This window comes from Mytilus edulis, chromosome 11 (genome assembly GCF_963676685.1).
Source record: "Mytilus edulis chromosome 11, xbMytEdul2.2, whole genome shotgun sequence".
NCBI lineage: Eukaryota > Metazoa > Mollusca > Bivalvia > Mytilida > Mytilidae > Mytilus > Mytilus edulis.
The window spans coordinates 55,637,826-55,665,815 of record NC_092354.1 but is presented as its reverse complement, the minus strand read 5'-3'; the positions used below and the strand labels follow the sequence as shown (position 1 = coordinate 55,665,815).

At 32.7% G+C, this 27,990-nt stretch overlaps 1 protein-coding gene across 2 annotated transcripts; it reads left to right on the top strand.

Moving 5' to 3' along the window:
• LOC139495840 (uncharacterized) lies at positions 1 to 27,990 on the top strand. 2 transcript variants are annotated; one of them, XM_071284238.1, is made up of 14 exons: positions 1 to 238; positions 10,464 to 10,564; positions 12,456 to 12,640; positions 13,701 to 14,288; positions 15,093 to 15,281; positions 16,391 to 16,501; positions 17,605 to 17,736; positions 19,755 to 19,924; positions 20,838 to 20,880; positions 21,125 to 21,276; positions 21,692 to 21,877; positions 22,393 to 23,500; positions 25,794 to 25,828; positions 27,131 to 27,990. In XM_071284238.1, exons 2-14 carry the CDS (start codon positions 10,507 to 10,509, stop codon positions 27,219 to 27,221), a joined length of 3,048 nt encoding a protein of 1,015 aa, XP_071140339.1. In that variant the 5' UTR covers positions 1 to 238; positions 10,464 to 10,506; the 3' UTR covers positions 27,222 to 27,990. The 2 variants fall into 2 exon arrangements, with proteins under 2 accessions (XP_071140339.1, XP_071140338.1); XM_071284237.1 differs by lacking the exon at positions 1 to 238 and adding an exon at positions 5,611 to 6,343.

Genomic DNA, 27,990 nt, shown 5'->3' with positions numbered 1-27,990 from the left:
GAAGTTATTTTGTGTATTAAAGGAAGTGTACCTGAGTTACATTTTATCCTTTGAACATTGTCCTACAAGACAATTCGCCATTGTACGGTATAAAGATTGGTGTCAATTTTTCTCCGACACGATGTTATTTCCCCGGTAACAATAGTTGTGTATTGGGTGTTATTTGTGTATTGATTTAGCTAAGATGGTAATTTTCTGTGATCATTATTGGAATTAGCTGCTGAAAATATTGTAAAAGGTAAGTTAAATTGTGTGTTTATATTCTTAGGTGTTGTGGTAATAGCTGAATGCTTTACAATTAAGGAGAAGTACTTTCTGTTTATTGATCAAATTTTAAGTATGTAAAATTCTAATGAAAAGTATGCTTCCAAACAGAAAATGTTATGAACAATTGATACAAACAAGATACTAGTACTTAAAGAGATGACCTATTTTCCAGTGGTGGTTTTCGGATGGGGTGTAGCGGGCTTTCATCACCTTTGATTGGAAAGTATATCATAATATTTGAACCTAAACTCGTCAAAAAATTGCTCGCCTTGCTCCGCTCTACTGATTATATTTTCTGGGATTTAATTTAGCAATTTACGCTTTTCTTTCCAAAATCCTGGATCGATCCCTGTTGCCAGTCAAAAGATGACAATCGGCATTAACAATATATCAAACGAGATAACCATTGTTAAAAACCAAAAGAAATTCTGTGAAATAAAATGTTTTATACTATAAGCATTCACAATTTCGCGTAGCATTAAGTACACAATATTGCAAAGGTTTATCGAAATAATAAAAAAAAAACAGTCCATCCCTCTCTTCCCTTTCCCATTATACCATGTATACTGAGTCAAAGCTTATGCAACGTATTTTTTAACTGCAACCATTTCAGTATCCGCAAATCACTTAATTCGGGATTAAAGAATCCGCCAAATTTTTTTTCGTAAACTTTGTTGCCCCGTAATCGCGAAATTCTACACCCGAAGGAAAAAAAACCGCGAAACGGTATCGTATCAATCAAGGTTAGAGAAATAAAGGGTCAGAGATAAATGATGGACGACTCTGAAATGTTTGGTTTTTTTTAAGTTTAATTGCTTCATTCTTATTTTTACATTAACACCTTTACTCTAACTTATAAAACAAACAAAATAAAACAGAAAAAAATCATCTGAGAAAAAAATATGTCTGAAAGGTTTGTTATGTTCGGCAAACAAATTATCTTTGTAGAAAAGAACCAAAAAAAGGTCGACAACTGTTGAATGATTTTTCTACATGTAAAATACATTTGCATTGCTACCTGGCTAACCATTTACCTTAGCAAAAAATATTGATATAACAATAATGTTTGTTTCAAAGCGGAAATGGAATCAATTTAGATGAAAATGATAAAGGTTATGAATATATTTGGTTAGTCACTTAAATGTTTGACTCCTAGTTGAAAAAAAAGTTATGAGGGTATGGATTGGGGCCATTCATTTTTTATTCTTTGCTTTTTTTAAAAAAGACCTTGTAACATTTTTTTTCTAATGTTGAAGAAAGGCCGGGAAGTGGACCTAAAGGAAAGCACAAGTTAAACAAATGTCATTGGCAAGAAAATAGGTCATATTATTAATTCAAACACCTCTTGGCACTGCCGTATATCATAAATATTATAAAGATATTAAAGTCTTATAGAATAGTATATTGTACATAATTTATCATTCCGATTCATTCAATTTTAATTTGCCATTACGTATCCTTATTTACCTAACAATTCTCACAAAGGTATTACTTACCGATATCAATACAATATAAAGGATATTTTATCTAAATGCTTTGCAATGTAAATATTTTGAATATACACTGACGTTCGGGTGAGACCAGTAGATCGAAACATACGTAATTAATCGATTTACCAGTACCTACCTGTATTTTTGAACACTTCAAACAAATAAAAATTTATAACCCTTTTTACAATATTTATGTATCGTATATACTATAAAAGACATGTTGTAAGTAAATTCATTTAAAATTTAAACGTCTAAATGGTTTGTTAAGGGAAATGGTGTTTAAGTTTAATTAAAGTTTTACCACTCAATATATTGACATTTAGGGTGAAATATGTAAAATAATTTGTTATTTATTTCAAATTTTAATTTAAATCACTAGTATTTCACATGAAACTAAATAGCGAAATCCCTCACGGGCATCAGGTAAAAAGATATAATAAACGTGTTGGTATGAAATGTTATTTTTATTTCTGAAGTATACATTAAGAGAAATTTTATGTACGGTTGTAAAACCTTTTAACTATACCCTGAATGCATGTTATGTATACCCACAAACACGACAGTACATTGTGGTAAGTTTTTAATTATTTGTTGCTAACTGTCACTGTTTGAAATAAAGTACTGGTAACTTACATTATGAAAAATACCGTGACAAAACTATGATTTGCTAATATTTTGTTATACATTTCGAATACTTTACTTCGAGATCGAAATTAAGTGTACAAATCTCTGAATGTGATATATTCTCGTGCTTTTGTATCAGGTTGAAAGTTGTCTCATCATGCTCATCGACAACATTACCGAATATCAAATGTTTGAAGACCATATGTCAACCTCAATGTATCTTATTTTTTCGTTGAGTTGCTGTATCATTGGACGTATATATAGCCCACATCTCATGATTGTACAGCCCACATCTCTTAATATTTATATTCTAGTATTCACAATAAATTAAACCGCGAACGCAGATTTGCGTCAAATCGAAGACGCAGTTATAATCTTACATTAGTTTATATTGAAATAATAATCAGAGTGAGATATTAAAAATGTCGTTGAGCAAAACAGAATATTTCATTTCTTATGTATAAAAAACATATTTACAAACGCTCCTACTTATAATAAATAAATTCTAAGGTTTCAAAATATGTTTTTGAAGTAGGCGATGTCTAACTTGACACGTATACAATAGATTATGGTAATAGTTTTCACCTCGTATGAATGAAGGGCTTTCAGATATATTTTGGAATATGAAAGATGTATTGATATTGACAAATATAAGCTGTATGAAGTAAATGTTCGAATTCAACTGAAACGAACTTAAATCTACCAACCATGCATAATTGGTTTATAAGTTGCACAATGTGCATATGTATGAAATTTGTTTACATACATAATTTGTTTTTAAATATGTGCATTCGTTCAAAATTTGTTACAATGTGCATATGTATGAAATTTGTTTACACACATAATTTGTTTTTAAATATGTGCATACGTTACAAATTTGTATTGCGGTCGGCTCTTGTGGGTTTAACAAACATGTTTCATTTAAAGACTTGTTACATTAGCCGGATTGCTATCTTGAATGCACTTTATCAGAAACGTTTATTAAAAATCTGATGAAAATAAAATGTTTGGGAAAAGAAAAAATTGACATTATGGCAAACAGTCGCAACCCTCGTTCGAACCAAGTTAATAATATTTTGGCCATATACAGTACAACCTTGCATATAATTAGCTAGGAGTGAACTAATGCGGCACTATATATATGTGTGTCACAGAACGCGTACCTTTTGGACTCATTATTTTTTTTAAATTTATTTACACACAACTCAGAGTTTGGGATGGAAATAACTATTCTCGTCTGCTAACAACTGGTATGAATTGTAAGTTTGTCCAAATAGGATGACAATGAATATTCTGTTATTAAACACATAATTTAGCTATTTGTATGAAATACTTCTGTTTAAAACATAAATGAATTTTCGCGCGGTAAACAAGACTCGCAGAAGGTAAAATTAAATATTTCAGAAGAACAAAATCTACCCCAGCCCCCATCCTACAGAAAACCCTCAAATGTTTGCCTCTTATGAGTTTGCTCGCGACTACTGTTCGCTCAGACTGTTCGAAGACTAAAACTGCTATAAAAGCAAATTCTTTGATTGGGACTTATATCAATATTTATGATTCGTTTCTATTTTCATAAATTGACCACAAATTGTGCTATTTGAAATGATACCTTTAACCTGACCAGGAGTTATTAGGAGAATGTCAAATATCTCTTTATAATAGAAACTTCCGTAGGATTATGATAACTTTTTAATCAGATCCTAACGGGAGCGGATTGTTGACATAATACTATACAAATCGCCCTGGACAAAGACACGATACAAAGACGTAGTATCACGGTATTATACCATAATACAAATACTACAGGTGGATCAAGAGGATCAAGTAGATATTGAAGATGTTTACTACAAGATACCTGTTGAGGGTCTGTATGCTGGTCGTACTTTAAGGTGCTTTAACTCTGGAAAGTCGCCAGTGATACGAATACATGTGTATATGTATGGCATGTTTGAATGTTTTCGGTGATTTGGAGATGTTTCTACAAGATACCTGCTGAGGATCTGTATGCTGGTCGTACTTTAAGGTTAACTGGAACTTCGCCATTAGTTGTCGCATGAATACGAATGCGTATGCATAATGATTCGATAACTTTTCGGTTATTTTGATGATAATGGCAGTTCTTTAATTATTTCTGTTGAATTTAGGCATAACTTTTATAGACTCGGAACGATTAAGACATTCACATATTGTACAGTCGGGGTACTCGTTTAATATAACTGTCCACCATAATTACAAATATAACAATTATACAGGAGATCTCGAAACTGAATCGAGCCAGCCTACCAAGTACCATACGCTTTGCTTCAACCAGCAAAGGTCTCTATTTTACGTTTACAAAAAGGAGTAATGAGTACGTTAACAAAACAGTAGCCACACAACACAATAAAACTATATCCACAGGTCAATATTCGGTCACTTTAAAAGTGTTTAATACCCTGTTGAGCCTCATTGAAATTGATACTTTAGTGTCACTCTTTTGTCAAGTGAGATGTTTATAACGGTAGAGTGTGTAACCACCACTGTTTGTTTGCTCTCTGATACAAATATTTGACGAACATTTTCATTAACGGCTGGAAACTTTTAACACATGCCAGGGAGAGGGACCGAACCCATACAAGTTATAAATGATTTGTGGAGTATATTTATATCTTCTCTTAAACGAACGAGACAGGGAGCGGGAATGAGCGCATGAAAGTTATAAATGATCTACGGAGTATATATATCTTCGCTAACGGATGGAAACTTTTAACGAAAGGGAAAGAACTCGTACACAGTTATAAATGTTCTGCGGAGTTTTGACCGTTTGTAAATTGTTACTGAAATAACGCCGTTCGTCGTATAGACTGGTTCTCTGTCCTTTATCTGTTTGGCTTTGACAGATATAAGCTGATACCCGTATGTTGCAAGGGAGAGGACCAGCCTATTCGTCGTATAAATTATAAAGTTTTGTACTGGTTTAAGGAGTTATAAAGTATCAACTTTCATCGAATTAAAATATTTTTTCTATAGATGATTTAGATCTGATAATTATATGTGTGAATATATATCGTTTTCTTTTGATTTACATCAATTATTTTTAGAAACCTTGCATTCGCCTTCCTCTCGGAAAATAATTTAATGAGTTAATTTAAACCAAAATGTACAATGAATTCTACAGATAAAGTATTCGATTAAGATTCTCGACACAAATAATTGAAGAGATAATTTGTATGTCAAGATTGATATACATCTCCGAGGGCCAAGTGTAAAATACAAGTCGTTTAATTTATGTTGGTTTTTGTGAACAAGGACATTTAATTTTTTCTCAACCTCGTGCGACTGGGACAAAAATTATCCGTTAAGTACGAAATGAAAATAAACGATTTTCAGTTATACAAAAGAATAAATTTGATAGAAATATGAAACGAGATTTGAGATATGTAAAATAGATAATTACCTACAATTGTGATCAATCATAATATGTGAATTTTATGACTTATTTGACACGGGAGTGTATACACGTACGTCAAATGACTGTTTGTGTGTTAAACATACTTGTGAAAAATATACATGGAAGTATTCTGTTACCTACCCGAGGTTAGAAGTCTCATCAGAATTGTCGTATCAAAATGGAGTAACTATAGAGTAAACAAATCCCGACTTTCGGAGACTTGACTGACAGTTGCATTTTGTGCAAAACCAACGAATTTACGGAAATTCTTGCGAGTTTAATTTTTCACAGCGAGCGGCTTTCATAATCTATGGAGTAAACAAAGCCTGATATTTGGAGACTTGACAGTCGCATTGTGTGAAAAACTATACTAATAGAATTTAAACAAATTGTAGCGAATTTTGTTTTCTACAATGAGCGGATTTCTGAAATATATTTGTCTGTTCAATCAAAAGGAAAGATATTCTCCATTATGGAGTGTTAATAACTTTCATTTTAAGAGGGATGGAAAACACAACGAGGAAATATGGTAAGCATGAAAAAATATAAAAAAAATAAAAAAATCTAGTTTTAGGGTTTGTTGGTTTTGGAGGGGTTGTCATTTTGTAATTGAAACTTCATTGTTGTTCATGATTGCAGAATTTTGTATTTAGATGCAACATTGTAGTTTCACTTTTTTTTTTATTAATAAAAAATCTTATTTCCAAGCAAGACGTTGCTGAAATCAAATTATATACTTTTATTTGATACTATCAGTAACAATCGAACGTATATCATATAAATAGGTTTAAATATACATCGAACTGAATAATAAGACAAGCCCAAACTTTTCTGAAATGTATATCTTCTTTTATTCAAATCTAAACATAATGATTGTATCAAACTTTAATTTCAATGTATAATTTATTTCTTTTTGAAATCCAAGCAAACACAAAAACATTAATGGTGTGACATGCTCGAACAAAAACTAAATCAAACAGAGTTTTAAAACTTAAATTCTATATTTGAAGGTACGGACACAACAGAATATACCTCTCCAATGCTTCGCAACTGAAAAGAAAATCTAACAATATCATGAATGTCTAATAAAATAAATGTAAATTGTTGACTTAAATATATATATATAGCTAATTGAAGTGATTGCTTTTTTAGTTCCAGTTATCATGTAAAGTTTACTATGTTTTACTTACTTTGACTGTTCCTTGCAAAACAAATCAAGCAATGTCCAAATCTTTCATATTTTTTTACCAAGAGTAGAATAGTTTCTTTGAGTAGCAATGATCTTCTTTTTTAAGTGTGAAAAAAGTAGTATATACATAATGTACTAGCAGTGGTAACCTTCTTGGGCTTGCGATTTAATGGTACTTTGATTCAGGCTCTGCGTTTCCTGCCAGAGCACATGAGATCACCCGCGGTGTTTAGTGAGGTTATTTTCGCCCTTGCAGCCTTTCTTTTTCTACTTTTTGGCCTTGAATTGTCCGTTTATCTTCGAGTTAAGAGTTTGAATGTTTCTTAGTATCCTTCGCCTCTCTTTTAGTGTCACAGTTTTATTGAGTGGTGATAATTTAGTGTCACTATTTTATTGAGTGATGATACTTTAAAGTCACTGTTGTGTTGAGCGTTTATACTTTAGTGTCACTGTTTTGTTGAGTGAGATGTGAGATGTGAGATCTCAAGTGCTCCGAAAGGGTAGGAAGATTCTGCTTCGAAAATTATTATCGTTAGAATGTAACGTTCCGATTTAAAAGTATTTTATCTTTAGCATAGTATATGATATGCTCATATGGCAAGGTAAACAAACGTTTTAATTTACAGGTCCCTACATGTACATACTCCTCACCTCCTCCATTTTTTACACTCTTTAGCGACACATACAAAGTATATAGACATTAAACTATACAGTTATGGTAGGTTGTAGTAATAAAGGGTTTCACACTTGTCTATGACAAGATACACACACACATTCTAATTTAAAGGTCCTTCAAACCCCTCCACCCCTTCACCTTTTGTAACGTTTGACACTCTTTCGCGGCAAATATCAAGTATACAGAGTGGTATGTTGTGGTAATAGAAGATTGTCTTGCGCAAGGGTAGACACATTCTAAATCAAAGGTCCCTACAAAACCCTCAACCCCTCCATCTTTTGTAACGTTTGACATTCTTTTGCGACAAATATATAGTATACAGACATTAAACTGTACAATTATGATGTGTTGTGGTAATAAAAGGTTATCCCAGGCAAGGCACACACATTCTAATTTAAAGGTCCCTGCAAACCCCTCCACCCCTTCACCTTTTGTAACGTTTGACACTCTTTCGCGGCAAATGTCAAGTATACAGAGTGGTATGTTGTGGTAATAGAAGATTGTCTTGCGCAAGGGTAGACACATTCTAAATCAAAGGTCCCTACAAAACCCTCAACCCCTCCATCTTTTGTAACGTTTGACATTCTTTTGCGACAAATATATAGTATACAGACATTAAACTGTACAATTATGATGTGTTGTGGTAATAAAAGGTTATCCCAGGCAAGGCACACACATTTTAATTTAAAGGTCCCTGCAAACCCCTCAATTTCTGGTTGACACTCTTTCGCGACAAATATATAGTATTATCAGACATTAAACTATACAGTTATAGTATGTTGTGGTAATAAAGATGTCCTGGTTTGACACGTGACACTGAAACAATTGTAATTATACATTTAACATAAATCTAGTCCAGAGGTGTAACCTTGCATGTTACTCAGGTAAATAGAGAACAAAATATGTAATACATATTTCTGTCTATAACAGACTGTTATGTTATTTAATGTTATTTACAAAATGATGTGTTTTACATACATTTGTGTATATACGATTTAAAGAAGTAAAGTGTTGCTATAGCTTCTATTCTCTCAAAATAAGCAACACATAGTTAAAGGCAACAGTAGTTCACCGCTATTCAAAAGTCAAAAAACGGTTGAAAGAAAACAAATCAGGGTAACAAACTAAAACCGAGGAAAACACATCAACTATATAAGAGGAAAACATCGAAACACCAGAAACACTGAATATAACATTTATTGGGGCCAACATCGACTTCGTTTATATTTAAAATTTCTGTTGTTCAGCAAAATCGCAAGGGAGTTTTAAAATTTCAAATATATACAAAGTTCCACTAATAAGAAAGGATGATGATAGGTTTTGCTTTGTTTCTTGCTATGCGTTACTGAAGGTTGTTTTCACATCCCAAAATTATTTTTTTTATAAGAAACGGTGCAGGGTCAAGAGAAAACACCTCTTCATATAGAGTACAGCAATGCCTTAAAAGGGATATGCTCATAAAATGTGAAGGGTTAACGTAGTTAAAAAATTCTACCCCCCCCCCCCACACACACAAACATATTTTAAATTATCATTTCAAGAGATGTGGTATGTACTAGTAACGCAGACACGACATACCACCTGTCGTCCATACTTTATAACTCGAGTTTTCTTTTAGGCCTTTCTTTTACCCATTAATCTTTGTGTCTCGCCATTTATAACGCTATAATGTTTTGGTTATAAATTACCATATGTAAAACAAAAATAGAACTGGAATTCCTAACACTACTGTACATATTTAATCATTATTAAACGTATGAAGTATTGTCAACGTGACATGGTTTTAAAACAGCAATAGCTGCATTTTATAGTTCTATGTGACTCATTTTCTAAATTTTTCTTTTATCGCTGTGATATAGTATTTTTGTGCTGATGCAGCGTAAAGCAAGCACCAATCGATCAATTCAACAGAACTTCTGTTTTTTTACAAGTATCGCGAATTTTTCGAATTCTATTTCTATTCTTACACATTTTTTGTACAATAAAAGTAAAATCACAAAAACACTGAGGCTTATAAAATGGTGAAATCAAAAGCTGAAATATATCAAACGAATACATTACAACTGTCATATTCCTGACTTGGTACAGACATTGTCTAATACAAAACTGGTGGATTAAACCTGGATTTAAAGCTAGCTTAACCTCTAACTTGTATGACAGTCGCATCAAATTCTTTAACATAATTAGACCATTTTATGACACTAATCTGGCTGATGTAATGCTGGAAGGCCGGGAATGGTGTATAGATCACACGATGACAGCAGTACGTCCAGTAACAACTATTACATTAGATATAAATGCACCCAATTATGTATTAAGGCGAAGCCAGAAAGTTGAATAAAGGAGCAGGGGCTTTAATCACATAAAATCATTCTTCTTTTGAAAAGGAAAAAAAAGTATATTTCAGCGGCCAGGAGAAATGCCTAGTGCGTAAAACATATTTAAATATTGTCAACTGTCGGTCGATGCATGATTTATATTCAGGTAGAGAATGAACATTTAAAAGACCATCAGAAAAACAATTTTTATCTTGTAATTCAATTAACCGTAATTTTTATACTGTAATGTAAAGGTGTCAACTTATAATATTTGTTTCGCCTAACAGAACTTCCCCTAGAAACATTGTTATAAACAATGCAATTTTATCTGTTCCTGTTAGCTGACAACGAATATTTCGAGGCCTTCTTCAGTCCTAACGACAGTCCATGAAAGGACGAAAGAGTCCTGATTCGGTTTGGTTCTAATTAAGTCAGTATTTTTATGTACTGCTTTCTTGTTTTCCAGTGCTTTACATAACTCTGAATCTTCACTGAGCCACGTTGGAAGCATGGAGACGCTGATAGACGCGCCATCTATCGCAGAAGACAATCCAGAGGTTATGTTAGGTAAGCATTTGTATGTGCTTTTTTTGGGTGCAAATATGTTTCATAACTGTGTATTTTTTTTTATTAAGCAAACTTCGATTTATGACATTTTTTCGTTCTTTAAATCTTGGTTAATATTCAATATATTTTAGTTTTATCTCTCTACATATCAATCAATAAATTCAAGTCAAAAATCATAATATTTTGCACTTTTTTTTTTAGAAAAAATACCCTTATTATTTGCGCATCTGCCACTTTGTGTGGTGTCTGTTTCTAGTAGATTGATTTTTGTAGTAAATTCATTTCTTTACATCGTCCTGAACATGCATGAAATATTTGCCACTGGATGTTAAGCAGCCAACAACCAATCATTTCTTAATGTATCATATACATATTTCTCTGGATCTTCTTTTCATGGTATAGACATGGACCTAAACTACATGCAAAACGTGGCAGTGACATCACATAATTAAATATGTTTGATTTGATGTAGTAGACACCATAATCATTCTTTAATTTTTATTTTATTAATGTCATTCTTTTTTTGGCATATATGAATTGCATTTACATATTGTTAAATGTATTTGCCATTGAAGGATGCAATATTGGAAAATTGTACTTCGTTTAATTTTGAAATGTTCATCTATATTTGTACCCGTGTAGTGTTTTTGTTTGTTTGTTTTGTTGCTGTTATAGTCTCTGTGTGTTTGTCTATTTTATGAAGGTGTCGTTGGCTAGTAATTATCATTCGGTGTCTTGTGAAATAGCTTTAAATTGTAATTTAAAGGATACCATCAAACATTTAAAAGTCACCTAAATTGTTAAATGTTACAATATGATTGATGCCTTATCAATACTGAAAATAATTAATTAATAAGAAATTTATAATGTTACTTGTAAGTGATAAGCAAAACATCATCGGAAAACTTATTTATGTTTGTATGTGATGATACCATGGAGACTGCTAACTAAAATATTGAATCTTTGAAATTACGAAGATAACATCATAATTATTTATTTTTTTGTACATTTTTTATTATAGACTTACGTAACAATAGAGTCCTGTTAATCTTAATGAGGTTTCATTGCTCAACAGGTTTTTTTTATGTAACCTCTATTGATATCAAATTAGCCATTTATTTTTCTTTCGATTCTGAAACAATTATTTATTACGTTTCATTTCGAAACAATCATTTACACCGTTTATTTTGGAATAACCATGTAATCCTGAAATCCAATGCAGCTAGCAAAATGCGTGCTTGTTACTGTTGGTGAGCAGTTTAATTTATTGCGTGTTTTATTTCCACTTCATATGTCTAGAAAAGCAAAGGAAAGTTGGATAGACGTTCGTTTTCACATAATTGGTCATCAGCAATGTGTACAAGTTTCCTTTGATCATACTACCTACAATTTTATTAGATAGTGGTGGCACGCAATACTACGGCAACGTCTCGCCACGTCAATTTATCAATGAAATTCGCTCGAATTCATTCAGATATGATTCATACAATCGAACTATCGCGACGTTTTGTACGCTTAGAATTAGTGTTATAAACTTTTCCATGCAATTTCATACTAAAACCAGGCAAAAGATAAAAAGAATGATTGTATTTAAAATTTTTATACTCACTTCATCAGCTAGATTATCAGCTCCCCTTAGCGAGCTCGCATGATATTCTTGCTAATAAAGTCGGTATCAAAAACAAAAATGCCAATTTTCTATATGCAGTTACCCACATCATATTATGCTATTTAAAAAAAATGTGTTGCATGATTATTGGTTTTGTCTATGTACCTCTATTTTCTTAGAGATATCGGGTTGGCAGTTTGGCCTCTTATATTGTGCAATATTCATGGTAATTCCGTTTATCCTTTTTACCTTTTTATTTAATGTTATTTATTATTCTTTCAGATTTCCTTACAATGCAGAGTTTAAGAGACAGATACAATGAGAAAGACCTATTTGAGGTAGAATTAACGGCTCCTTATGTCAACGAACAAGACTTTGATAACTACGTCAGAGAATTCGTCATTGATGATGCTATCTCCGAGTGTTTTGCTGCCTCTGAAGATTCAAGTCCTATATTTTCATTCCCGGTAGGTTCCGATGTCTTCTATAGCTTACTTTACGATGTGAGTTTTGCTCATCACTGAAGGTCGTACGATGACGCAAATTCCCTTCACATCTTCGACGACTGGCCTCCGATGGAAAGTTGTCGCATTTACAATTATAATACCACATCTTAATTTTTTTTTACATTAGAGGTGTTTTGGACATACGATAGTAGGAAGGTGCTCACGCTTAGCTTACCTTAGCCGTATTTGGCACAATTTTTTGGAATTGTAGGTACTCCATTCTCTTCAACTTTGTACTTGTTTGGCTTTATAACTATTTTGCTCTAAGCGTCACTGATGAGTGGTCTAAGCGTCACTGATGAGTATTATGTAGACGAAACGCGCGTCTGGCGTATTAAATTATAATCCCGGTACCTTTGATAAGTATTAGCATGTTATGAATATAAATCCATTATTAAATTTGACAAAGATCATATGCGTATAAAAGGAATATATTTCCTATTTTAGCAGAAAGTATGTTTTCCCTATTTTATAATTCTATAGTAATTCCCCAAAACAGGGAATGATGTGTGCACCTTTATTTGATGATTAAGTTTGTTACGGCAGATTGCATTTACTGTTATACATGTATGTCATGTTTGTGAACAGTCGTAACTAAATGTTTGGAATAGACAAACACCTTTAATATATAAACAATAACTTACTATTTTGTCATACTACATGCTCTCTATTCACTATCATAGGTGCTAGGAAAGAAGTGGCGAACTTTCCCTCATAAGTTTTGGCTAAAATCATCTTACTGCCAAAAAAATGTTAATGGAAGAATATTAAACTAACAAACTTTTAGATTATAATAGAAAAGAAAATGTTACTTAATAGAAAAAGATTTGCTTGTCACTTTCAGAAGTTTGTCAATCCCCTTACTGCTCTGTCTACTCGTGCGCTTCTGGGTTTCTTCGTCCGTTTGATTTCTGCATATCGATTACAAATGTATTGTTAAATCCAACTGAATAGTATAAAAGATATATAAATTGTTCATAGCAATGTGTATTTGTTGTAATACAAACCCTTTTCTTAATAGTTTCAGAAAACGTCTAATTCACCGGCAAAACAAAACCGATTGAAAAAGAAACTTGTCCACAAATCCCCTCAAGAGGAAATGATACTAAGTGATGAGGACTCAAGGTCAAGTGATTCAAAAAGGTCAAAGTTGATTGGTAATATTTTCAGCCGGAAGCAGAAGGGTAAGGAGAATATGAAACCAATCAAAGAACCGGATCCGAAAGAAAATGGCGATATTACAGGGGCGATAATCGATGCTTGTGAGCATATTACAAATACATATAAACATCCTTCAGGGAAACCAGATTCTACTATAAGTGACAAATCACCGAAAAAAGACTCAAATAAAAATCAGGGAATAGTTAAAAATGGCAGCATAGTTAAAGAAAGTGATAATGTTAGTCGTAGGACCAGTGTTAGTAATCGGTCACGTGATAGTAGTTCCTCTCGTCGTCTACCTCCGGTTCCGTCCGATTCCAGCCGATCAGAAAGTTCTGTTCCGAGGAGAAAACACTCAACTGCTTCGTCTACGGGTACATCAAGACGGACGCCGAAAAAGAGTGAAACACTTATTGATGAACTGTTGTCAAAAAGCGATGCTGATTTGGTAATTATATTTTTTATTATAACGCCAACAGGGCTATTATTTCGTCTTTACTTATCTTACAATCACGATATTTATATATATTCTAAAATTTGAATATCTAACGTTTTCATCTTACTTAGTTTACCGTCTGCACTTTAACAATTGTTTATAGCTCGGTCTCATTACTTCATTAAGTTAAAGTTAAAGCAACATACAGTTTCCGCCCATTCGATTGTAAAAGTTATCAGATGGGTTGCTAATTAACAAAGACATAATAAGGTGATAAGTCTTTTTTTTATATTGTTCTGCCATGCTTTTTAAATTAGGTAATTTATATCAATTATGCTATTATTTCTTGACCGGGATTGGTTTTACTTTTGGTTCTCTTATCAGCTCTGCAACGTTTGTATTTTGATTTTGGACTCGAGCATCACTGAAGGGCGTATGCGGGGTACCATTAACGTTGTAATCAGCTTCGTCTTTTTGTGTTACATTGTCCGTTAAGGATCGCTGTAAATATAATGGCATTTGATGCGACTGTCATACAGATGAGCGGTTTAGCGCTATAAACTAGGTTCAATCCACCATTTTCTACATTTGAAAAAGCCTGTACCAAGTCAGGAATATGACAGTTGTTATCCATTCGTTTGATGTGTTTTATCATTTGATTTTGCAATTTGTAAGGGATTTTCCGCTTTGAATTTTCCAGTATTTTTGTGATTTTACTTTTACAGATATATATATCGAATGAATTGAAAAGGTCCAATGTTTCTTTTGTACGACTTTTTTTATGATAAATATAATTGTTTTTCTTTCTTCATGAAGGCATCCACTTTGAACAGTATGTCGTATGATTCTTTGAGAAAAACAAGAGACCGAATGGGTGACACTGTACTACACAGATGTGTCAAAGAAGACAAAACTACCTCAACAAAGACATTGTCTACTAAATATCCTCAGATGTGTTCAGAACTCAACAACGACAGATTGTCTCCCTTAGAATACTCAGTAAAGGTAAATATTACTTAAATAAAAGACAACAGTAGTATATCTCTGTTCGAAATTCATAAATCGATTGAGAAAGAACAATTCCGGGTTACAAGCTAAAACTGAGGGAAACACATCAAATATAAGAGGAGAACAACGACACAACAGAAACACTAAAATGCAACACACTCAGAAACGAACTACAAGATAACAATAGCTATTTTCCGGAGTTTGAAACTGATTGGAACGAGTTTGTCGTCTCGAAATATTCCAGTAAAACAATTTGTTCCCTAAGAACCTAATGCAGATCACAAAACCTGACTCAACTATTTCTCTTCAAACGATATTTTTGGTGACCAAACTCATAGGTTATCTATAATTTTGACAGCTTCAAAGTCCTTAATAATCTCTTCAGTCAAACTTTAAGGAAATAGTTATAATGATTCTAGACATTATTGAAGAATCCGGTTTATTAATATTTGTAACATATTCAATGATGAAATTGCCTAGTCGTGTGATAAGCAAAATTAAGAACATATGGCGTAAACCCAGAGTTAATACCAGTGAAAATTTGAATAAAACGAAATTGAATTGTCAGCATCGTAAATTCAGTTGAAAAAGCTGAAGTGTTTTAGTTATTCAAAACTGTATATGTAACACATACAAATTATTATCATTTTAAAGTTACGTCTGCTGAATCAAACTGCGTCACATGACCAACATGGCAATGAGGATTTCGGAAGCCAACCTTTTCAAAAATCGATATTTTGCATCAATACAAAAAGTAAAATCACAAAAATACTGAACTCCGAGGAAAATTCAAAACGAAAAGTACTCAATCAAATGGCAAAATCATATGATAACGAATGGACAACTGTCATATTCCTGATATGACTTGGTACAAACATTGAAAAGCTCAAGAAAATTAGTTAAAAGTTATCAAAGGTACCAGGATTATAATTAAATACGCCAGACGCGCGTTTTGTCTAAATAATACTCACCAGTGACGCTCAGAACAAAATAGTTATAAAGCCAAACAAGTACAAAGTTCATAAAAGTTGTGCTAAATAGGGCTAAGGCAATCTATATATCCTTCTAATAACACATTCCTAAGTGTTTTATGATCTATCTTGTAGCTTGGAAAATGTGAATGTATGCTGATTTTACTAGAAAAATCGCGTTCTGACGGAGTACTGGAATCTTTAACGGTGCCCCGACTACTTAATATGGCAGCTCAGTATGATCAGGTATAAAACAGTCATATATGTTGTATATTACACGGATAAAATATTGTAAACAACAATCAGATTAAACTCAATGACACAAAACACACATTTAGAAATTAACATACGTTCTTCTACTGTAGACAGGTGTCTAAAATCCTAATCAATGATGTCTTGTACGCCAGATGCGAGTTTCGTCTACACAAGACTTATAAGAGATGATAGGATTAACACAATAAATATAGTGTTGAAATCTTAAGAGCATTAAAATAGAAAATAAATTCATTAGTGTCTAATACGATGAAACATTATAACAAGGTTGAATCTGTTACCTCAACAATTTACGTTTTTGTTCCGCTTATTCTTAATATCAAACATATGCAATAGGAATTAAGTTAATCATCTGAATGCAGAATGAATAAAACAAATATTGAATTGGGTTAATACATATTGTCATCTCTTGACTTATCAAACAGTAATATCCATGCTAAAAGTGTTGTGTGTTTGGGATTGAGGGATGCATAAATACACAACCACGTCTGCTCTGAATACGGACGTTCAATCTGATGCATCCTGTTGAAAGGGCTTAAATAGACGCAGATCCCAGCACCCTGACCTTTATTTTTTAAGGTGGGCCTGTATGTTTTAACTAGCACAAGTCCCTAATACTTTGAATGGCAGACCTCTGAATTTCTAAACTGTTGTTCAGTTAATCCCTAACTATGTATAGTTATCAAAGGTACCAGGATTATAATTTGATACGCCAGACGCATGTTTCGTCTACATAAGATCAAAATAGTAAAATAGTTATTTAGCCGAACAAGTACAAAGTTGAAGAGCATTGAGGACCCAAAATTCCAAAAAGTTGTGCAAATTACGGCTAAGGTAATCTATGCCTGAGATAAGAAAATCCTTAGTATTTCGAAAAATTCATACTTTTGTTAACGGGAAAATTATAAAATGACCACATAATTGATATTCATGTCAACACCGAAGTGCTGACTACTGGGCTGTTGATACCTTCGGGGACGAAACGTCCATCAGCAGTGCCAAACCGAGTGTTGTAAATAGTTATAGTTATCAATAGTTATATATATACAAGTTCTATTCTTTTCTTTTACCATTAGGCTGAATGTTTGGAATCTTTGCTGAATTTACTTCCTAAAGGAGAGGGCAATCCACTGGAACTACCTCCAGATAGTCTTGGTAATACGGCTGCGCACGAGGCTACCAGTAAAGGTCATCTAAGGTGTTTACAGGTACTTATTGGCTTTTATTTAAATTGTCAAATTTTAGACATCATGTGGTGGCATTTACAGATAAGGTAAAATGTCACGTCTTGTTGTGTAATGAGAAAATTTTCGCGCGTGTCTGATTTTCTCTATATCGCGGTAGACATTTAACCTCGAAATTTAGCGTACACGAATATTTCGCTGTGCACGGCCATATAACGTGAATAAAGAACACGATGAAGATTAAATTGCCCATTCTAAACAACCGAAACGCCAACAGGACCTGACGCTAAAATGACTTTATGTTTACAACTATACATTGAATCGAATAAGAGTAAAATAATTGTGAGTCCTGTATTCACCACTTGGCTATCTTATGTTGTAACATAAATTGGATTTTTTCGTTTGATGTTTTTATGAAATAATTTGCTTAAAAAGTGTGGTGAGGGAAAACCATGGTATATTATATGCAAATTAATGTTGTACCATACTTTGCTAATTAAATATGCAACTCAACTAGAATTCAAAGGAAAAAAGGCGGAGCTTCAGCCATGGTATAACATATTCATGTTCATGTTATTCCATGGCTGAAGCTCCACCCTTTTTTAAAATGTATCCGCCTCTTAAATATTTAGGAAACTGTTAAACGTACTAAAAGATCAAGATCTTCATTTGTTTTCATTTCATAACAAAAAGCAATAAGATTATGTGTACCCAAATCTTAAGAAACCTTTTTCAAACTATATAGGATTGTTACGAATTCCCCTAATTTTGGAAACAATTAATAAATGTTTCTTCTTTAAGTTGTGAAAAAAATGAAATGTGAAACTATCATTTCCTTTGCGAAGATCCAATTAAATTTCGAATTAAAAAAGGGGGTACCTATAGAAAAAGGAATAAATATCGGCTACAAATATCTGTGAAAAAACATGATGTTTTGCGATCAATTAGGAGAACGTACACTATCTACGCTCCCTGGATCCGCTACTGTTTAAATACAGTGTTTTATCATTAAAATTGTGTTTTTTAAAATAACTAATCTAATAATCGAATTATATAATTAATAAAATAACGGAAGAAAGCAGTTTGTACGAAAACTAGAAATGTATAAATATGCATTTTTCAATGAGACGAAAATTCAGTAAAATATGATTAATTTGTTTGATACTTGAAAAAAAAAAAAAAAATCTTACCGTCATTAGAATAATTATTTAATCCTTGTCCGACGCTGGAATCCGATATTTTTGTCTACCTCAGTCTAATGATATTATGAAATTACCTGCGCAAACAACCATACACAGGGCGCAAAACTAAATAAAAATCGGGAAAATCTGACATGTTCTTTCCTTTTTGCAAATTCAGGGGTTCTATTACATGAATTACAGAGAAGATCATGCACGAGGCGCAAAAGTGACTTGCGCGAGCTTTCATTTCATTGGATAAAACTGTAACGTGATCAATTTCCAATATTGGTTCAAGGTCTTGAAGCTGTCAATCATTTTATTTATATTACAAATTTTATATACCATGTGTCTTACTCATTAACATATTTAAACAAACTCATCCTTCGGATTCGTTTGTTTAAATATGTTAACTCGTAAAAACCATGGTATGTATAGTACTTAGCAGTCAACATCAATAAAATAAGTGATATGCAGATAATTGTAGAATCTCTGTTAATACTCATCAAAGATCATGAAGATACCAGGCTTATAAATTTAAACGCCAGACGCGATTTTCGTCTGCATCAGACTTATAATGGACACCCAAATCAACATTTTGAAGGCCATACTAAATGTAAAGTTACAGAGTATTGAAAACCAAAAAATCCGAATATTTGTCAAAACGTATGTCACAAGGTAGAAACCACTTACAAAAGTGCTGGCTGGTTAGCTAGTTAACACTTGGGGAAGAAACATACACCAACAGATACATCTATCAACAAGATTGTGAAAATCATTGCCGGTAACACCATCATCAATTTAATTACTGTTACACAATTATACATGTAAATGGCATTAAAAAAACATACTTGTACTTTTCAGATTTTGTTGGATAACGGATATGATGTTTGGTCTAAGAATTCAGAAGGATTATGTCCTATACAGCTTGCCATACATAATCATCACACGGAATGTTACGGGTTTATGTTATTGTTTGAAAGTTCTCGATGTCTTGCAAGGGAAGCTGCACACCAGTACAACAAAGCAGTCAGGTATTATGATAAACATTGAATGCAAAACGTGCATGATTGTAAAGATTTGATTTTCTATCACAAATGTTTACCCTTTGTCTTAATTCACTTCAAAGTTAACAAGATTTTCAAAAAAGTACTTTATTAAATGAAGTTACAAAGCAAGCGAATTGGAGGTTCAAATTGTTTTTACAAGTTATCCTGTACGGTTAAAAGAGGTAGAAATTAAGAACAAGACGTATACTATCATTTTGCAGTATAATGTATTAAAGAAAAAAAAATCATAATTGAACTAGTTATGTATATCGTATTTACATAATTCTTTCACGTACTAATACAGACACCTTTTGGAAAAAGTAAGATAAAACAACTATACCGAACTTCAAGGACATTCAAATCGGAAAGTCCTTTATCAAATGGCAATACCAAAAGCTGTAACATATTGAATGAATAGAAAACTATTGTCATATTTCTGACTTGGTACATGTAGAACAGTTTTCTTATGTTGAAAAAGGTGGATTAAACATATATGGAGAAAGTATAACTATTTGAATTTTTGCAAAAAGTTAAAAATATCTATTCCGATATAGATAATATGGATAATTTGGATAAATTGGTTTTATGTCTTTCTTGTCCGTCAATTATGCAGTATGCTGCTTCATTTGTTAAAAAGTCATGGTCACTGAGGAGGGTGGACTCAACAACTGCATAATAGATACATATATGTATATAATGTTTGGTTCTTTTGTTGGTTTTTTCTGTATGATGTATTGTAAAATTACTATGTTGATTTATGTATGCCTTCAACCCATATGGGTACAAATGTGCATTATATTCAATAGTAATATCTTCTTTTTTTTTTGTTAATCGTTCTAACAGTAACTAATTTGAGTTTCAACTTGTGTTTTAAAATATATTTTATTATGTATTACAGGTTCAGAAATTCTAAGATGTCAAACTACGACGCTTTTGTTATGGTATGTATACCATACATCCTTGTATTGTACATGTTGAAAATAACCCGGTGATAAACTTGTTCTGAACCCTCAAGACGCACTCGGTCTCGCTTCTTTTAAAGTTCGGGCGATTCCCTCAGTTTTTGTACGCTACCTTGATTTATATCCTGTTATTCGTTAAATGAACCTTTATTCCAAATATATCCAAACATCTTTGGGAAAAAAACCAACAACAATCTATAAACCAATGTTTTTATATATACAGATTGAATCCCAACTCTCACGATATCAAGAACAGTTGAATGAAGCCATGAGGTCCACTCTGGAAAGCCAGGAAAATATCTTAGTTACTCTAGACTGTATATACGATCAGTTAGCTGCAGTGTTAGCATCAATGGAGGATTCGTCAGAATTAACGTAAGATATTTGTATACAGATCAAAGGTTATTTTTTCAGATAATTATTTCATTTCATGCAAAAAAAAATGAGATAAGCTTTACTATTTGTTATTATGATTCACAGATTAAGTCTGGTTTCAAAGTTAAAACAAAAGTACCAAAAACAAAAATATTGAAATCCAATGAAAAAAAAACAGAAAGTCAAAATCAAAAGCTCAAACACATCAACTGTCATATTTCTGACTTGGTACATGCATTTCCTCGTGTAGGAAATGGATTAAATGAGACTGACCTGTCATAAAATCTGAAACAATGACGCATTCCTTTTTAAAAAGGAAATTTGCAGAATCGCAATGACATATAACAATATTATCATTATTTTTAAGGATCTGCTTGATATTTGTGATTAATCAAAGTCTATTTTATATTCTCAGTTGCCATTTAGAAACTATCAAGGGTGAATCTGAACGCCTGCAAGATCTGTTTGACTTTTCGGTTATTGCAAATGCCAATAGCATGCTGTCTAAATTGCTAACCGACTTCCGTGAGGTGCTGAAAGATGTGGATGGGAAGGCAATCAAAGACGGTACTCCTGATAAAAAGCCGTACATTAATTTTAGGTAAATCTTTTTGACATTCTTTACACGCCATACATAATTCTATGGTCATTACACCTAGTGATTGTTCACAATGATTTGTTTTATAAGCATAAAAGATTAACAGTTGTATTTTACTGCCATCTATAAGAGGTTTCCTTCAATTATCTATAATTTCTGGTTATTGACAATTGTAAACATTTAATAAAATTTATAAATTATAAATTAGTCACGTTTGGCTTTTTTATTATTACAAGATGTTTTGATAGTTAATTCGAAAACGAGTATATGGAGAAACAGAAGGATTTTTATAAAGTTGTTTCAATGACATTTAAAACAATAATAATAACAAGAAACAATAATTGTTTTTATAAGTATCATACATGATTTCACTAGAAAAGAAGAGCCAATGTCTTAAAAAAAACCGCCAAACAGTGTATACCTAGTATACTTATTTAAATTTGTATGAATTAAAGCAAATAATGCGATTGATTTTTTTGTAAATACAATTGAAACCCCTTTGTTATTTTTATTTTCAGATCTTCATATAAGGATATGATAAGAACTGTAGAGCATGATCAAGGTGAACATTTTGAAACAAAAGTACAACAGCATATGCAGACATTTATAAAAAAATATAAGCTACCGGAAACGCAATTTTCAGATAAGGAGAGTACTTCTAATTCTAGTAGTTCTACAAGCAATCGAACATTTACCATTACTAAAAAGACTTTAAAATTACCGTCCTTTTCCGTTGACTCTACGCATCATGAACTACCTCAAAATAACCCTGACAATAGTAGTAAAGAAGGGTACACACAAAAATCGCCGTCCAAACTGAAGAGAGGTAATACGAAAACTAAAAGTCTCAAAGGTCTAACTCCATCCCAAGAGAAAAGAACTGGTGTGGTAAAAACAGCCCAGTCCGATGAGACTAGTCCAAAAGATAGAAGAAAAATAAATAGAAATACAAGTCAACATTGTAATGAGGATGAAAACAATATGGTTAGTCATATAATGTCGTCACCGGAAGTACCATTATTGGAAAGTCCTAGTGCAACAGAGTCTGTTTACACATCAACTCTGACGTCAGATCAAACGGTCACAGATCAGTATTCTGATTGGACGTCAAGGACTGAAACACTCCAAAGAGAATCGAATGATTCCGGTTCCGAATGGTGGCAAGAAAACAACGGTTACTATAACGAAGAAGAAGACGATATTGACGACGGTCATAGTCGAGTGCGTCTAAATGTTGACAATGAGGACTTGCCAGATGAAATGTTGCGTCAGCATCGTCTGAACCAACACTTAAAATCAGTAGAGAAGATAAACGCACATAGAACTGACGTCATTGAAACTGTAGTAACAGCTTCGGGTAGACAGCTGGGTCGGTCTAATCCTTCCAAAGTACCGAAGCCAGCTCCAAGGCCGTCTTTGAACAAGGAACAACCGAAACATAACAAGGAATCTAAACGAGGGACAAGCATTTTTAGTAAGATCAAAAATAAAAGCAAAGTGAAACTTTTTAGTGCAGAGGACGTTGGTCCCTCGCGTGAAATTACCCCATCGGAGTTCTTGGAAAGTTATGATCGGTCACATGATGGAGCAAAAAATGATTTGAAGTGGGACGAAGTTTCTTTAACAGTAAGTTATCCTTAGGAATACATTGATATGTCTGAATTGTCTATTTGTACTGATTTTTTGTGATATACCTGATGAAGTTTAACTATTGAAGACGAACGAGTCGCGAGCACTATATTACAACATACCTCTTCTATCACTTGCCTTTGGTCAATTTTCAGTCACACAGGGTAACCTTTCCACAGTAACCAATGCATAACCTAGCCTTGTTATAGATTCTTATTATCACTTGATCAGTACTGTTGTTGGTCATTTCTCATTTCAAGTTGGTAACCTCCACACAGTTACCAATGATTTATTTTGGTTTCGTTTACCATTTTACCTATCTATTATGTCTGTTTTCTTCACGCATCGTTGTAAATATAATGGAATTTGATGCGACTGTCATACAAATGAGAGGTTTAGCGCTATAAAACCAGGTTCAATCCACCATTTTCTACATTTGAAAATGCCCGTTTCCTCGGAGTTCAGTGTTTTTGTGATTTTACTTTTTAAATAGTGATTGTCATATTAATAAATTAACATGATTAAGTCATTGATCTATTCTGACGAGGTATGATTGGTCAAATGGTCTGATGCATTGCATGTTTGTGTTTCGCACCGTCCCGAGCGTAACTGAATAAGAACTAGGTCCGTTTAAGTTTTACCAGCTCTTTAACGTCCTTGCGAGGGTTGGATTTTAACATCTCTACCTTAAGTATTACTAAAAAGATTTAAGTTGTCTAAAGACGAATCTGGTTAAGTTAAATTGATACCGCTGTTTATTTAATTCCTAAAGAATAATTTGTCCTGCACTTAGAAATAAGTACCAAATGTTCGATTCTACAATAAACTCATATATACCGGGATTGACCTCTTATATTAACGCCAGATGCGCGTTTCGTCTACAAAAGACTGATCAATGACGCTCGAATAAAAAAATGTTAAAAAGGCCAAAAAAAGTACGAATGCATTGATAATACAGATACAGTAAAAAAACAGTAGGTCATGCAAAGGGCTTTGAAGAAAGAGATATATGCATTAAGTCTGGTTGTGGGAGACAATTCCTAATTTTCTACCTGTTACATCCAATCACAGCTATTGCAAACATTCCCTTTATCAAAGAAAAGATACGAAACCGTTGATAGGGAAAAGTACCTATTGTGTGTTTTTGGAATGCGCAAGTGTTGCCTCAAATGCTACTCCATATTGTAATTGTTGGTATCATTGTACGATTGTTTTATTCTAGATTTTGTGAACCTTATTGGGATTTTTTTTTGCATGCATGCAGACAACAACCAATAAAAGTAACAAAATCTAACTTAAAACCATCATACAATGATAGTAACATATACAACATGAAATTGCATTTAAAACATTGCAAACTCATATGTATCTACACCAATGCAAAAAAAGCTGAAGTACAGTATTGCATTGGTATAGATGGTTTCGAGATTTCAATGTTTGTATTCTCCAAAGCTGACATACGTTGTTGTGTTAGCACTGCATAAAGTACTTAATTTCATTCGTTTGATCGTATATGCATCATCATCAATTGTAAGAAAATATGAAGAGTTAAGACTTGGATATGTAATGTACGAATAATTCGTTAATGAATATTTTGTAAACTTGATCTCAAGTCTGGATACTGGCATATTTTATTAACTACATTTTGTATCTAGTTCATGAGGTTGTTAGGAGACATGGCAGCTGAAATAGAACTTTAAGAGATAGATTCAGGCTAAACTTTTATAAACTTAGAACTTGCGGTATAACACTTTAATTTGTAGGAGTAGATAGTTCTCAAAGGTACCAGGTTTATAACTAAACACGACAGACGCGTGTTTCATCTTTATAAGGCTCACCAGTGACGCTCAGATAGAAATAGTTAGAAAGCCAGACAATTATAAAGTTGAAGGGCATTGAGTACCCAAAATATAAAAAAGTTGTGCTCAATACGACTAAGAATGCCAAGTAGGCTTTTCTGTTTTCTTTTCGATAAATGTATGTTCTGTACGATTGATTGCAGCATGTTGTGTATTTAGAATTATATTATAAAAGTCCTAAGCAAAACTAAAGATAAATGGAGTAACAAAGTATACATCAAGGAAATGGCAACTCAACACAATTTTGCTGATAGACATTCACAGTCTTGAACTACACACATTTGTTCACACTATGGCAATTTTAAATAATTCAAACTTCAAAAAAAATGTAAAGAATGTAATCAGAAGCTATCAAGGATGTATTATTGGCTACATATAGTTAATAAAAACATCACTGACGTGCTTTAGAAATATTTATTTTCTTTTTTCAGGACGGAGAAGAGTACAAATCAAATGAAAAGCCTTGGTAAGTTAAGTAAAATATAGAAAGACAGTGAATCTATTTATAAGCATGTAAAATTACTTTTGTATGAGTGTAATGTGTATTCATCGCATATATAGGTTCAATTGATGCAATTCAGCAATAGTTAAGTCCATTTTGTCGCCATACCGGTTTTAGAGGGTTTCGTGCATTAATTCTTTAATAAATTTGTCAACTTATCAAATTAACTCACCAGATAAACGAAACGTTTCGAAGGGTTTTTGAAAAATTGAAATTTCCTTTAGCTTTGCTTGATTCATCATCTAGAAAGCATTTGTTATCAGGCGTTTGTAATCTGTTATAACCATAACCGCATGGTTCAATTTGGTTTGTCATATAAGAAAATCTCAACCATACAAAATGGAATAGAAAGTAACTCAAACTAAAAATGTATCTTTACGTGGTATGTTTATACAAATATTTACCTTTCAGGAAATCTTTGTAAAAGGGTTTGGGTAATGCCACCGTTGCTTTTCTTAAATAACTTTTGAAAATGGCGTCGTAAGCACTCTCATGGGTACAATTCTTGCCAGATCTTTATTAATCTGATTATTATAATTTTGACAGATAACAAAAAAGGTTTTCTAGTTGTTGCCCTTGTACCTTAGATGAATAAATTATTTGCAACGCGGTGAGACATTGTAACTGTTCTTTTATTTTTTTTAAAATACACCAGGGTTAAATTTGGTATTATTGATTATTTGAATAGTCAAACCTGTATTAGGCAGTAACTCGTAAGAAGTTTAAAAAGTGACTGCTCAAGAGAGGTGACATTTTAAACTAGGTGCCAGCAAATTCCGAGTTCGATATCGTCAGTGGCACATTGGTTTAGGGTTTTCAATCAGTAAAGTTATCGTACTTGCGAGCAGTCTAATGGAAAAGGTCGGAAGGATTTCGGCGCTGTACAAATCAAAATATGTGAATATTGACAACATATGTTTTTCATCATGAATGTTTTTTTGGTAGAAAGTAGCAATAAAAAGACCGTTGTTAAAAGTTGAAATTATGGATTCATTCAAAAATTAGGTGACAGCTGAAACGAGTTAAATATAGAGCGAAAACGTTTGGGATTGTCCAAAAACTGAAAATGACCGTTTAGTTTAAACATATTTATTTATGTTTAAACTAAACGACCATTTGATGCATTGAATCGATTGAACGAGGTGGTCGTTAAGATAAGTTTGACTGTAGTATTATTATATGATATAGTTTGTGACTGTAGTATGATTATATGATATAGTTTGCCAATTCTAGCAAAGAATGTAATGATTTATTTATCTTTGATAGGTATGAAATGTCGGAAGATGAAGAAAGCCTATTACAAGGTTGGAAAACGGACGATGAAGATGAAAATGCGCGGGATTTTGGAAACCTATGATTTTGAATCTATTAGGACAAAAACAGTCTAACTGTGCATTGCAGTAACATCAAAATAAGGATATACGATAATTGTGATATCAAATCAATTTTGTTTTATTACACTCAGGGTCAACATATAACATTGTTGTGAAAACAGGGACATATTTACAAAATTATATTTGCATACAGTATCTATTTTATTTCATTATCTGTGTGATATGTATATCAATCTTCTGTTGATCAAAAAGTGTTAAATGAGTAGTAGAACATTATTAGTTATATGTAATGTTGTATTTTTATGCCCCTTCTACGATAGTAGAGGGGCATTATGTTTTCTGGTCTGTGCCTCCGTTCGTTCGTCCGTCTGTGTGTCCGTTCGCTTCAGGTTAAAATTTTTGGTCGAGGTAGTTTTTGATGAAGCTGAAGTCCAATCAACTTGAAACTTGATACACATGTTCCCCATGATATGATCTTTCTAATTTTAATGCCAAATTATAGTTTTGACCCCAATTTCATGGTTCACTGAACATAGAAAATGATAGTGCAAAGTTCAGGTTAAAGTTTTTGGTCAAGGTAGTTTTTGATGAAGTTAAAGTTACATCAACTTGAAACTTAGTACATATGTTCCCTATGATATGATCTTTCTAATTTTAATTCCAAATTAAAGTTTTGACCCCAATTTCATGGTCCACATAGAAAATGATAGTGCGAGTGGTGCATCCGTGTACTATGGACACATTCTTGTTGTTATTGATTTTGTTGATTGATTATAAATTATTTAAATTTAA